The following is a 13,548-nucleotide window of genomic DNA, read 5'->3' as shown; positions in this document are numbered from 1 at the left end:
CTCAATGCCAAATAGCACTAAATTTACACTTTCAATTCAAATAATTCAATTGGTATTTGAAAACATAATGAATGAAAAATATTGGATTCGATTATCTCGATTTACATTATTATCCAACAAGTGAGTTGACACATGATTAGGCACTATTGGGTCCTCCTAAGTTGAGTGATTTTTGGATCTGGTATTGATGATTGAAGCTTTTATGCATTGGCTGGAGTGGGTTAAAAAAGATAGCTCATAATTCATCATGCATAGAGATGGCGATGGTTTAAGATTCTCATTGGAATTATCGTTAGAGAGTAAAAAAAACATTTAAAAAAAAATTTTTTTACAATAAAAATTATATTTTTTTAAAAAATTTATAATTAAAATATATTAAATTTAAGTTTCTTTTTTTTATAAAACACGCAAAAAAAAGAGAAGCGATACACTAGGATAATTTTGTGATGTTAGGGATGATAATGAGTCGGGTATTTTTAGATACCTAACTCAACTAAACTCTTTTGGAATGAGTTTGAATAGTACATAATTAATTTTGAGATATATTTAAATTTTAAAAGTTAAATTTTGATTGGATTCAAATTTTATATTTTGAGAATCAATTAACTGAATCTGTTTATATAAATAATTGATTAAATATAAAATATAAGTTTTTATAATGACGTTTATAATATATTATATTTTAAATAAATAAAATTTAAATTTTTTTATTGGTTTATTAAATTTTTAAAAATATAAATTATTAATAGAAATATATTTCTTGTAATTATTAATTAAAATATATTAAATTAAATAAGTTCTAATATTATTTAGGTAATAATAATTTTATATAAGACGGATTGATAAATTTTAATTAACTTTAGAATAAATCTTAATATTTGAAATAATAATAGAGTTAAAATTTTGAGAGAGTGATATTCACAGTAATGTAATCCATCATAACTAAAGAGTCTTTGAGCCTTGACCACTTTTGATGTTGGAAGTTGGAAGTCAATTGGAATGTTTTATAAAAGGCGCTTGCATGGTTCATCTCATCAAGCATGGTATGAGAGAATGGCAATTCCTTTCATTTCAGGTAGTCATGGTCATGATATAACTTTAAAATTTTCCTATTTCAGGCACCTGTAAGGCTTTTTGGCAGGAGAATCTGAGGCAAAAGATTTGCTATTTCTATTGCAAAGGAAATGATATGACATTTTTTTTTTCTAAGGATTATAACATGACAATTTTTGTAAGGTAAATTTCATTCCATCTCCCCATTTAAGGGTAAATTTCATTTTTCATACATAATTTATAAGATTGTTAAGGTAAAATATCCAAATTTTTTATATATAATAGTAAAATATTTTAATTTTAATTGAAATAACATGAAAGTATCTATAATAATCAATTCCCACTTTAGATATTTATATATCTAATTATAAATTCAAAATTCAAAACATGTGATATAATGAGTCTTATCATATATCTTATTTCTTAAATTTGTAATGAATTAAGTCAAGACAAGAGAAAAATTTAAATATATTCATCTCCCTTCGGCGTCTTTTAAGTTTTCTCTCTCCTTCATGCCAATGACTCGTCTTTATTGTGATTTTTTTTTTCTTTCAATTGCTCCCTTTTCATCTTAGAAATCTGTTTCCTCTTTTACCCTTTGTCGTTGTTATTTCCTACCCTCACCATTGCAACGACTAAAAAACCTCAGGCTTTATCCCTATTGAAGAAATGCTCATAAACCAACAAAGGTACATTGGCTTGCCAATTCATCGCAATAACATAAAGGAATGCCATTTGGCATGTCCATCGCCCATTTACCTCAAACATCTTCAACTCTTTCAGGTGTTGGACATGGCTTATTTAATTGAAGTTGTTAAGGAAAAATGAAGTTCGGGAGAAAGACGGCAAAAACTGTACAGAGAGAGAGCAGAACACGAGACAAAATAAAGAAGGAAGAGAACTTGTACAAGGGAGAGCAAACAAGACCCAAATATGTATGGATAAGAGAGAGCTTGTTTTTGCAAATGGAGAGTGCTGATTTTCGCAAAGAAGAGAAAAAAATGAAGATGGAGGATGTATGGAGAGGTGACAATATGTGGAGAGAGAACTTACTAACATGGAGGAGAGAGAAAATATAGAAGAGGGGAAAAGTTTGTCATGCTAGACAAGCAAAGTAATCATTTAACTTAGAAATCGACTATTAGAGGTCATATGTACTTTTATGTAAATCAATTGATATTAAGTAATTTTTCTGTTACAAATTAAAATTGAGATATTTTTATGTTATACGTCTTAAGTTTAGATATCATAGGCGTAATTTATTATTATTTTTTTTAATTAATATAGGTCAGTGATTTTATGTTTGTGTTTTAAGTAAATTACTTTTTTGTCCTTGTGTAATTGTGTTTCATCATAATTGACACTTCATTCTACATATTTTTGGAAATAAATTTTGATTCCATTATAAACTTTTGTTTATTAGTCTATTTTTCTGAATTTTTCTGTTTAATAAATAGTGGAAATACCTTAATATCATTCAAGATAAATAATTAGTCCCTAAGTTTTATTGTTATTAACACTTTAACTACTGAATTTTTATCATTATTAACGCTTTAGTCTCTCGTTAATCACCTTTTAATCGCTTGTTTGATAGCTATATTGACAAAATGAATATAAAAATAAAAAAATATAAAATAAAATCAAAATTTATATATTTTCATTTATTTTTCAAAAACTAAAAATTCAAGCGTTTATCATGACATAACATATATTTTTACTTTTGTGTTTGTGTTTGATAAACTTGGAGTTTAGTTAAAAATTTGTGGATTCATCATCTCTTCACATCAATTTGTAAGTCCACAATCAAGATGGATGGATTATACATTATCAAGCAATCAAGATGGATTAACTCCGCCTAAGTAGTTTGCGCTTAGCCGGTCCCAAGCTCGGATAAAGGAGGAGGGTTGTGGTAGGTGACAACCAGCGTAAAAATTTCGTCACACCTTATGATATGGATTCAAATGATATAAATGTTGGGGCGTCCTCTACTAACGACGCACTACATCGGAGCCCGGGTGTAGTGAGAAATATGCAAGGGTGTAGGGCATTCACCGAAAGCGACGCGCCATGCCAACACCCGGGTGTAGTGTTAAGTGAGCAAGGGTTCCCACATCATAGACGGGTGTGGGTAAAGAAGTTAATCCATAGAACAGATAGTAGAACAGATAGTGGAACAGAACACAAGATAGACATAGAAAATAATAGAAGATATCATAGAAAGAGACAAATTAGGAAGGAGCAGGTTAGGAGGAGGATCAGGGTTGGTACTTGGAATGTTGGATCACTTATAGGAAAATTAATGGAGCTTGTGGATACCTTGGAAAGGAGAAGGGTGAATATTGCTTGCATTCAGGAGACTAAATGGGTAGGAGAGAAAAGTAAGGAAGTGGGTAATTCAGGGTACAAACTGTGGTTTACCGGAAAGGAGAGAAATAAGAACGGAGTGGGCATAATCATAGATAAGACATTGAAAGACGCAGTAATAGCTGTGAAAAGAGTAGGAGATAGAATTATACTAGTAAAGCTAGTACTAGAAGGAGAAACAATAAATATAGTTAGTGCTTATGCCCCACAAATAGGACTAGACAGTGAGAGTGAATAAAAGTTTTGGGAAGACATGGATGATTTAATGCAAAGCATACCGAATGAAGAGCATGTTTTCATTGGTGGAGATTTGAATGGACATGTAGGAAGTGATAGACAAGGTTATGAGAATGTTCATGGAGGTTTTGGTTTTGGAAATCGAAATGAGGAGGGAAAAAGTATCATGGATTTTGCTATGGCATACGACCCAATACTAGCAAATACCTACTTTATAAAAAGAGAGTCACATTTAGTGACTTTCAAAAGTGGGCAACATAGAAGTCAAATCGACTTCCTCTTAACCAGGAAGACAAATAGAGCTCTATGCAAGGATTGCAAGGTCATTCCAGGAGAGGCTTAACAAATCAACATCGGTTGGTGGTCTTGGATGTCAAGTTTAGGAACAATTCAAATAAGGTCAGAAGAAATAGTGTAGCTCGAACAAAGTGGTGGGAGTTCAAAGGAGTAAAGCAGATGAAGTTCAAAAATGAGCTTCTCGAATCCGAAGTATGGAAGCCGGATATGGAGGCCAATGATATGTGGATACAGATGGCATCAAATATTAGAGAAGTAGCTACAAAAGTACTTGGAGAGTCTAAAGGACATGGACCACCCTCAAAAGAGAGATGGTGGTCGAATGAGGAAGTACAAAAGGCAGTGAAGAGAAAAAGGGAATGGTATAAGAAATTACCTAAATGTGATAATAATGAGGCATATGAACAGTACAAGATAGCAAAGAAAGAGGCAAAAAAGGCAGTTAGTCAAGCAAGAGCACAGGCCTTTGAAAAGTTATATGAGAAACTTGGAACTAAAGAAGGGGAGAAAGATATTTATAGATTAGCAAGCAAGAGAGAAATGAAATGTCAAGATCTCAATCAAGTTAGGTGCATTAAGGATAAAGAAGGAAAAGTGTTGGTGAAAGATAAGGACATTAAAGAAAGATGGAGAAATTATTTTAATGATCTCTTTAATAATAGTCAAAATGGTAATAGCGTGAATATAGATTATAGAACAATAGAAAAGAATGTGAATTATACTAGAAAGATTAGATCTTTAGAAGTAAAGGAAGCACTTAAGAGAATGAAAGTGGGTAAAGCCTGTGGACCCGATAAAATACCAATTGAAGTGTGGAAGTATTTGAGAGATATGGGAGTGGCATGGTTAACTAAATTATTTAATAAGATTCTAAACTCAAAGAAAATGCCTGATGAATGGAGGAGTAGTATCTTAGTACCTATTTTTAAAAATAAGGGAGACATACAGAGTTGCACAAACTATAGGGGAATTAAAACTCATAAACCATACTATGAAGTTGTGGGAGAGAGTTGTGGAGCATCGACTACGTCATGATACTTTTATCTCTCTCAATTAATTTGATTTCATGCCCGGTCGTTCAACTATGGAAGCGATTTTTCTCATTAGAAGCTTGATGGAGAAATATAGAGATGTGAAGAAAGATCTATACATGGTTTTTATTGATTTGGAGAAGGCTTATGATAGTGTTCCAAGAGATGTCTTATGAAATGTGTTAGAACAAAAGAGGGTATCTATTAGGTACATACAAGTATTGAAAGATATGTATGAAGGAGCAACTACTATTGTGCGCACGGTGGGAGGAGACACAAGAGATTTTCCGATCCCAATTGGATTACACCAAGGATCAGCCATAAGCCCTTACCTTTTTACATTAGTTTTAGATGAATTGATGAAACATATACTAGAGAGTATTCCTTGGTGCATGATGTTTGCGGATGATATTATTCTGATAGATGAGACACGAGAAGGAGCCAATAAAAAACTAGAGCTTTGGAGAAATGCTCTAGAGTCAAAGGGTTTTAAGTTAAGTAAAATGAAGACAGAATACATGCATTGCAAGTTCAGTGAAGGCCAAACTGGTGATAGGGAAGGAGTTAGTTTGAATAGAGTGGTATTGTCCCAAAGTAATTACTTTAAATATCTAGGCTCAATCCTTTAAATAGATAGGAGATATGAGGAGGATGTTAGTCATAGGATTAAAGCCGGATGGTTGAAGTGGAGACATGCCACGGGAGTTTTATATGATCGTAAGATTCCCAATAAGTTGAAAGGAAAATTTTACCGTACAGCCATACGATCGGCTATGTTATATGGTAGTGAGTGTTGGGCACTGAAAGAGTCGTATGCGTCTAAGATAAGAGTTGCAGAGATGAGAATGTTAAGGTGAATGAGTGGCCATATTAGACTAGATAAAGTCCGTAATGAGAGTATTAGAGAAAAGGTAGGAGTGGTGCCAATTGAAGATAAGTTGAGAGAAGGAAGATTGAGGTGGTTTGGTCATGTGAAGCGTAGACATACGGAGGCTCCAGTTAGACAAGTAGAGCACATTAGGTTAGAGGATAGAAAGAAAAAAAAAAGGGGTAGACCTAAATTGACTTAGAGGAGAGTAGTACAACATGACCTAGAAGCATTACACATTTCTGAGGATTTTGCCCAAAATCGTTTAGAGTGAAGAAAGCGAATCCATATAGCCGACCTCAAATTTTTTGGATAAAAGCTTAGTTGAGTTGAGTTAAGCAATCAAGATGGATTATATTATTCTATCTAGCTAATTCATTTATAAGTTCCCTAGAGTATTTTACCAGTTTAGACTATCCATCCGCTTGGGAAAATGGCTAAATTTAATTAGAAAGGAATTATTCAATTATCTGAAGCTCTTAGTGTGGTGTGTGCTCCTCTAAAGTCCATTCATCCTAGGCAAAGTTTGAGCTTTATAGTTAACCTAAGCTTAACTTAGAAATACATTAAGTATCTATTTGATATTATTATTAAAACATTTATTAAGAAAAATATTTTTCAAAATATATTAATTAAAATATTAAAATTTAATTAAAAATTTTTTTTGATATATTTTAATAATAAGAACACAAAAATAATAAATAATATTTTTTAAATTTTTTATTAGTATTTAAAATGATGTTTTTTTACTCATTTTCTTTTTTTTAAAAAAATAAAAAATAAATTTGACATAAAGGTACTCTAGTTAATAAAAAAAAATTCAAAATATCTAATCATTTATCATAATAGAATTCATGTAGAATCCATCATAATCAATATTCATAATACAAATGTCATACGTTGTCACTCAATTTAGTATTTTTATAAAAATTATTGAACTTTAATTTATTTTATAAAACTCACTGAAATTTAATTTGATTTCATAAAAGTTATTTTCATAAAAATATTACCTATAAACTATTTTATAAATAAAATTATTTTATTTTGTTACTTTCTTAAAATAAAAAAAAAAAAAGAAAATATGATGCATAAAATACATCATGCTACTCTCTTGCTATCAAACCTTCTCTTTTCTCTATTTTTTTCTCCGCCAACAACTATTAGTTAGATAATTTTATTTGTAAAATAGTTGATAAATTAGTAAGTTAATTAAAAATTTTTAATTTTTAATGACAGTGACTTTTATGAAATCAAATTGAAGTTTAATGAATTTTATAAAAAAAAAATAATATTTAATAATTGTTATAACTGAACGTAATAATTTCCTTTACAAATATAATGGTTGTATTTAAAAATTTCCATAGGCACTGATATTTGGCTTCTTCAATTGAATTTGTTGAGGGAAAATGGAGTTAGGGAGAAAACCAAGAAAGCTTGTATGGAGGGAGAGCAAAACAAAAGACGGAAAAAAACTAAGTGTCAATTTGGTATTGAGTGTGAGAAGTTAAAAATGTTTTCCCCAATAAAAGTACTATTTAAAATGTTATTAAAAAATAATTAAAAAAATTTATTTTAATATTTTTATAATTAAAATTTATAAATTTAATTTTAAATTATTTTTTTAATATTTTTTAATTAATATATTTTAAAAAATAATTTTTTCAATAATAATAATATTAAACAGATACTAAATTTTTTGTTATACACTTTAATTCTAGGATTTTTTTTTTACAATAGAAAAATAATGAATTATACGATAGAAGATAATATCTCTTTATCTTATTGTAAAAATAAATAATTTAAAAATAAATAAATAAATTCCAGGTCAAAACTTATTTACTTTTTACATTTAAAATAAAAGAAAATTTAATTAAATTATCTCCCATTAGACTTATTTAAATATTTATATTTTAAATTTATATTAAATCATATTTACACAAAATTTTGCCTTAGAATAAAGTCACAAGAAAGATATTTTCATTGTGAATTTAATAGTTGCAATCATTTGACTAAGGGTTAATTTATTATGTAATTTATGTTTGTTTATTTATGTAAAAGTCCTTTAAGCTTTAGCCACCAAGGCACTACCTACCAAAATGTTAGACTAGTTAAATATGCTTTTTTTTTTTTTAAGTTAATGATATTTGAGTTAATTTAAATGTATAAAATTTAAAATTTTCTTTAAAGAGATTTTCAATTTTTTTTTATTAATTTAATTGATATATTTTATAGTTATCTTATTTTTATTATAAAGTAACTTATTCTGTTTTAAAAAAAATGATTTAATAAAATTTAGTAATTCATCTTATGTAATTTTTTTAAAATAATTAATTATAAAAATTTATTAATTTAATAAAAAAATAATTATTATGAAAATTATATTTAGTATAATTAATTATTTTAATTTAATGTAATTTGTTATAATAAATGGATAATCTGTTTTTATAATTTTTTTATGTGCGTATTTAAAAAATAATAAATTATAAATTTTATTAAATTATTTTATTTTTTATAATAAAGTAATTTATTTAAAATTATTATTTTTAAAATACTAATATATATATATATATATATATATATATATATATATATATATATATATGAAAGGTTGTAAGTAATAAAAAAAAAACTGGCTTCTGTTCATTACCAGAAGAAGGGAGCGAAGAAGGATCAAAATGGCAACAGCTACCGCTTCCTTCTGTGTAGTTCCTTCCTCTTCTTCACTTTCTTTTCATAAGTCATTCACTTCAAGAAACGCCATGGCAGCAGTGGGATTGCTTTCTTTTGCACCCAAACCTCACACTCCTTCCTCTCTCACTGCAAGTTTTATCTCTCTCTCCGTCGAGCAAAAGCTTCCCAGGAGTTCACTTCGAGGTGATTTCTTCAATGCCCAATTGTTGTCAATTGCTATTCTTTATTGGGTCTATCTTTTTATTTCTTTCACATAATTTCCATTTTATCAATTTCATTGAGTGTAATTTTTTTGGACTGGAACTTTTGGCCCAATTTATGGAGTTTGATGGCTTGATTTCGAAATTCTTTCATTGAGATATGAATTGCCTGTATGACTGTGCCTCTGCTTGACTCGTTGTTCTACTTAATTCGTTGGTTTGGAATTAGAAATTTATGTGGTTCTGATTGGTGAATTGTTTAGTTTGAGTGATTAAGGTTGGAGAAGAAGGATGGAATTTGGAGAACACTAGGAGAGTAAAGAGAGATATAGTATCTAACAGTTCTTATTCATCAATAATTATGAGGAGAAAAGAAGAGTGGCCACTGGAATACATGATTTCCAGTTTACTTATTTTGATTTTATCAAGGAATGGCAAAAAGGGAAACTCACGCTTCTTTGGCTTCAAATGTGAGGTAAACATTTTTTAAATTAAAAGTAAATCAGGAGGCCTAAATGGGTTTTCATACACTTTCAGTTTTTTTTTTTTTTCCTCTTTTTCAATCCATACGTCAAAAGCAAGGATAGAAACAATATTAAAATTATAAATGTACAAAACTAATAATTTGATTGTTCTGGGGAAGAAGATGAAACCTTTTGTTTTTCGGTTTTAATTTTTCCTTTTTCCATTCTTATTTAACTGTGTAAACCAATGCAGTCCCTATTATGCCAAAATAATTGTGTAATTATTTAAACACATGACACAACTGTTACTGTAGAGAAATAATAACTTTTTTGGTATCCTGATCGGCCTCACCTTTTATGAGTAACTAACTTTTTTCTGATGATGAATGATTGACTGCATAAACAGCCTAGACTTTGCTAGTTAAACATGGGATGTGAGTTAAAGTGTTTTTGTGTGTGTGTGTGTGTGTGTGTGTGTGTGTGTGGCATGGTGCTTGGTGGTTTGGAAACGTATTTTAGACAACCATCTGTTCCTGTCTTTGTAACTTATTAGGACAACTTGCATGTGATGAATATTGATATCTTGTACACTGTTTTTGTCAGTGAGATCAGTGGCTGCTCCAGCAGAAGATGTCGCTGGATTTGATGATATGGTTTCCGGGACGCAACGGAAGTATTACATGCTTGGCGGAAAAGGAGGAGTAGGAAAGACCAGTTGTGCTGCTTCACTTGCAGTAAAATTTGCAAACAATGGGCATCCCACTTTAGTGGTTTCAACTGACCCAGCACATTCTTTGAGTGATTCTTTTGCTCAGGTTTAATTAAACAATGGATTATTTTACAGTTAAAAACTGCAGCTTGTCATATAGCAATGACTATGCTTATCTGTATGTTTCTCCTTTAGAATTTAACTGGAGGGACGTTAGTACCTGTTGAAGGACCTGATTACCCACTGTATGCACTTGAGGTATGTGGGACAAACCCTCCTGTAAACTTCGTATAACAGTAATTCCATTCTTTTTACTCCATTGTAGTTGGTCATGTAATAAAAAAGAGCTATTTGTTAATGAGTTTATGGTGGCTTTTTTGTTTATATTCTGAGTAAGGTTTTTAGTTTTACAACAGATAAACCCTGAAAAGGCTAGGGAAGAATTTCGTACAGCAACTCGGAAAGATGGAGGAACTGGGGTCAAAGATTTTATGGAAGGCATGGGCCTTGGAATGCTTGTTGAACAGGTAATATTCTATCTAAAGTTGTCAGCAATGCAAATTTAGGTAGTGTTTCATTTGTTGTTGACTTGTTTATTCCAGATGACTTCAAAGCTTTATTAAGAATTCAGTTCTATACTTGTTTTATGGTTTTATCAATATCCCCTGCGTCAATGATAGGAAACTTGTTCACCATTACGTAAAGCCATAAATTGTTAGAAAAACTGCAGTTATACCATTATGAACCTCCACCTTGCACTCTGAATCTGAAGTGCTCTCTTATATAAATAAAAGTGGATAGGATATTTATATAATTGAAGACTGCTTTATTGTGTTTCTTGATGCTGTTGGCATGTCTTGCATCCGTTCATTGACAAAGCTGGGAGAGTTGAAATTGGGAGAGCTACTGGACACACCTCCTCCTGGTTTGGATGAAGCTATAGCAATTTCAAAAGTATGTTTTTTCTGCTTTGCTCATTTTTCTCATTATACTGAATATGGCCTGTCCTTTTCTTTTCTTGCTTCCTTGCTGATTATAGGGCCTTTTGGCAGGTGATGCAATTCCTAGAATCTCAAGAATATAGCATGTTTACTCGAATAGTTTTTGATACTGCACCCACGGTGAGCAAAAGTTCCACATTTCAATCTAAAAATTTGTCAAATGAATCAGTTGAGGTTTCACAATTGTTCCTTTCAGGGACATACATTACGACTTTTGTCCTTGCCAGACTTCCTGGATGCATCCATAGGCAAGATATTGAAGGTAGAAATAACAAAAACCTATTTATGTCATTTTTGTTAAATCAATTCATAACAAGTCTGTAAAATTATTGGGAAATTTCATTTCTTGTCTAGTAATATGTTATTGAGGGGTACAGTTTATTGGCAGTTCGTTCTATATTTCATGTTATATGAAGCACTAATGCTCACAACTTCTTGCTGAAGGTGCCATTGATTCTGTGTTTCTAATGCAAATGTTCTATATTCAAATCTTTACCATTTGATCTAGGATTGCATAAATGAAGCTAATAATGAAGGGATTATTTCTCTAGGGGCTTAAAATCATTATCATGGGTAAAAGGGTTTGGGTTAATACAGTTGAGTACACAAGTTTGATATTTATAGTTCTGGGGGAACTGTGAAGTTTAAAAAGTTGAATCAAACAACTTAAGATTGGAAGCTGATTTCTAATGTTGGATCTCCCATTTAATGTAGATTTGGTGTATGCTTGAGTGGATATGGAGAGAGAGAGGAGGGGGGGGGGGGGGGGGGTGTGGCTAAGCCCTTTTATTTGTTTTGTGAATAATTACCTTTTCTGTTGCTAATTAATACCCTTTTTTGTGACTTCACTTTTATCGAGTTGATAATGTTGGTAATCTTTTCTAATTGAGGTGCTCGCTAGTCACCAACACTATGTTCTTGTACTGTGTTTATTAAGATCAGTTAAGGATAAACCAAATTCCTTTATTCTTTGACTGATCTTTTATAGACTTCCCTAAACTCTGTTCATGTGGCTATCAATATTGCTATGTTGGTTGATTATCCTATAGCTTTTGCAAATGCTGTATGATCATTTCTTAGCCTTTTTTTTTTCTCCAGCATCACTTTATCTAGAATGTGGTTGAGCCAGTACAGGAAACCAAATTATGTCTACAATTACTGTGGTTAATTTTCATTCTTTCCCAGTATTGTCTAGCAGGCTTTTACAATGAGTTATATTTGAAACAATTGCTTATTTTGTTACCATGAAATGATACTAATTGTTTTGCATTTAATTGCAGCTTAAACAAAAAATAGCTTCTGCCACATCTGCCATCAAATCTGTTTTTGGACAGGAAGAAAACCGACAGGATGCTGTAAGGCTGAATTCACTAGAAGCACATCTTGTGCTCTTAATTCATCTAGTTTTATTTTTATTTTATTTTTTATTTATATAAGATTTTTTGTTTTGCAGGCTGACAAATTGGAACGATTGAGGGAGAGGATGATAAAAGTGCGTGAGCTTTTTCGTGATACTGACTCCACAGAGTTTGTCATAGTTACAATTCCCACGGTAATAAAATTTTAAGAACATTAATTAAACATTCTCTATATGCATTGTTGAGTAAAGGTTGAGTTTTCTTGCTGTTGTAACCACTTCTCTTTTGTTCATTAATGGAACAATGCTTATTTGTTCTTTTATAGGCCTGTACTCATGAAAACTGCTTTGCTTATGAATTGGGGAAAGATAATTCAGTTTGAATCTATTTGCAGCTGTAATACACCCTTGAATGTCAAAATATTAGGTAGCTAATTCACCTACTACATGTTCTATTTTTCTAGGTAATGGCAGTCAGTGAGTCGTCTAGGTTGCGTGCCTCCTTGCAAAAGGAGAATGTTCCTGTTAAGAGACTTATAGTTAATCAAATTCTTCCTCCATCTGCCTCTGACTGCAAGTTTTGTGCAATGAAAAGAAAGGTATTAATATATTATTTCATATGCAGCTTTTAAGCTTTCAATAGCAGTATGAGCCAAATTGTGATATTTTAAATTGTGAACACATCATGCAATTCATGTCAAGAAGACAAGTTTTAATGTCATCAATTTCTGCTAAAAACATTTCAGGATCAGATGCGTGCTCTTGATATGATACAAAGTGATCCAGAACTCTCCAGTTTGACATTGATAAAAGCACCGCTGGTTGATGTAGAGATCAGAGGTGTTCCAGCTCTTAGATTTTTGGGGGACATTATATGGAAATGAGCATCGGAAGAATGATGTGAGAAATGCACGAGGGATTTCCATCTTTTTGGTAGCCTTGTATAGAGCAGCCAAGATACAATACAAAATCAGAACAATTATGTTTTATAGAACCTCAAGTTCCATTACACTTTTTAGCAAAATTTACATTAAGAAACCATTTTGGCCATTGGCAATTACAAGATACAGAAGGTGAAGCCCCCCATTACTGTTAATATCAAGCAAGAAGCTACATAAGCATGTAACACTTGACCCAGTGAGCAAATTTGGATGGCAAAACCTGTGTCATGGATATTGAATGAAAATTCATTGTCTTGGTTTTTGCCTGTTCTTTTTTCCATATTAACATGGTTATTGTAGCAGATACAACTCAGCTGTTTCCAGTCACCGAAGTT

The 13,548-nt window shown here is 31.1% G+C and overlaps 1 protein-coding gene across 1 annotated transcript; it reads left to right on the top strand.

The window, feature by feature from the left end:
* The first annotated feature begins 8,465 nt into the window (after window positions 1-8,465).
* Window positions 8,466-13,479, top strand: LOC110646599 (ATPase GET3B). Its single transcript, XM_021800088.2, has 11 exons — window positions 8,466-8,724; window positions 9,809-10,020; window positions 10,110-10,172; window positions 10,331-10,441; window positions 10,794-10,868; window positions 10,967-11,035; window positions 11,112-11,177; window positions 12,196-12,270; window positions 12,369-12,467; window positions 12,737-12,871; window positions 13,019-13,479. The coding sequence occupies exons 1-11, from the start codon at window positions 8,526-8,528 to the stop codon at window positions 13,154-13,156; spliced, it is 1,242 nt and encodes a 413-aa protein (XP_021655780.1). The 5' UTR covers window positions 8,466-8,525; the 3' UTR covers window positions 13,157-13,479.
* The last annotated feature ends 69 nt before the right edge of the window (window positions 13,480-13,548 follow it).

Source organism: Hevea brasiliensis, chromosome 14 (genome assembly GCF_030052815.1).
Source record: "Hevea brasiliensis isolate MT/VB/25A 57/8 chromosome 14, ASM3005281v1, whole genome shotgun sequence".
NCBI classification, from domain to species: domain Eukaryota; kingdom Viridiplantae; phylum Streptophyta; class Magnoliopsida; order Malpighiales; family Euphorbiaceae; genus Hevea; species Hevea brasiliensis.
Note: the sequence above shows the minus strand (reverse complement) of the source record. Positions and strands in the feature narration are given on the sequence as shown.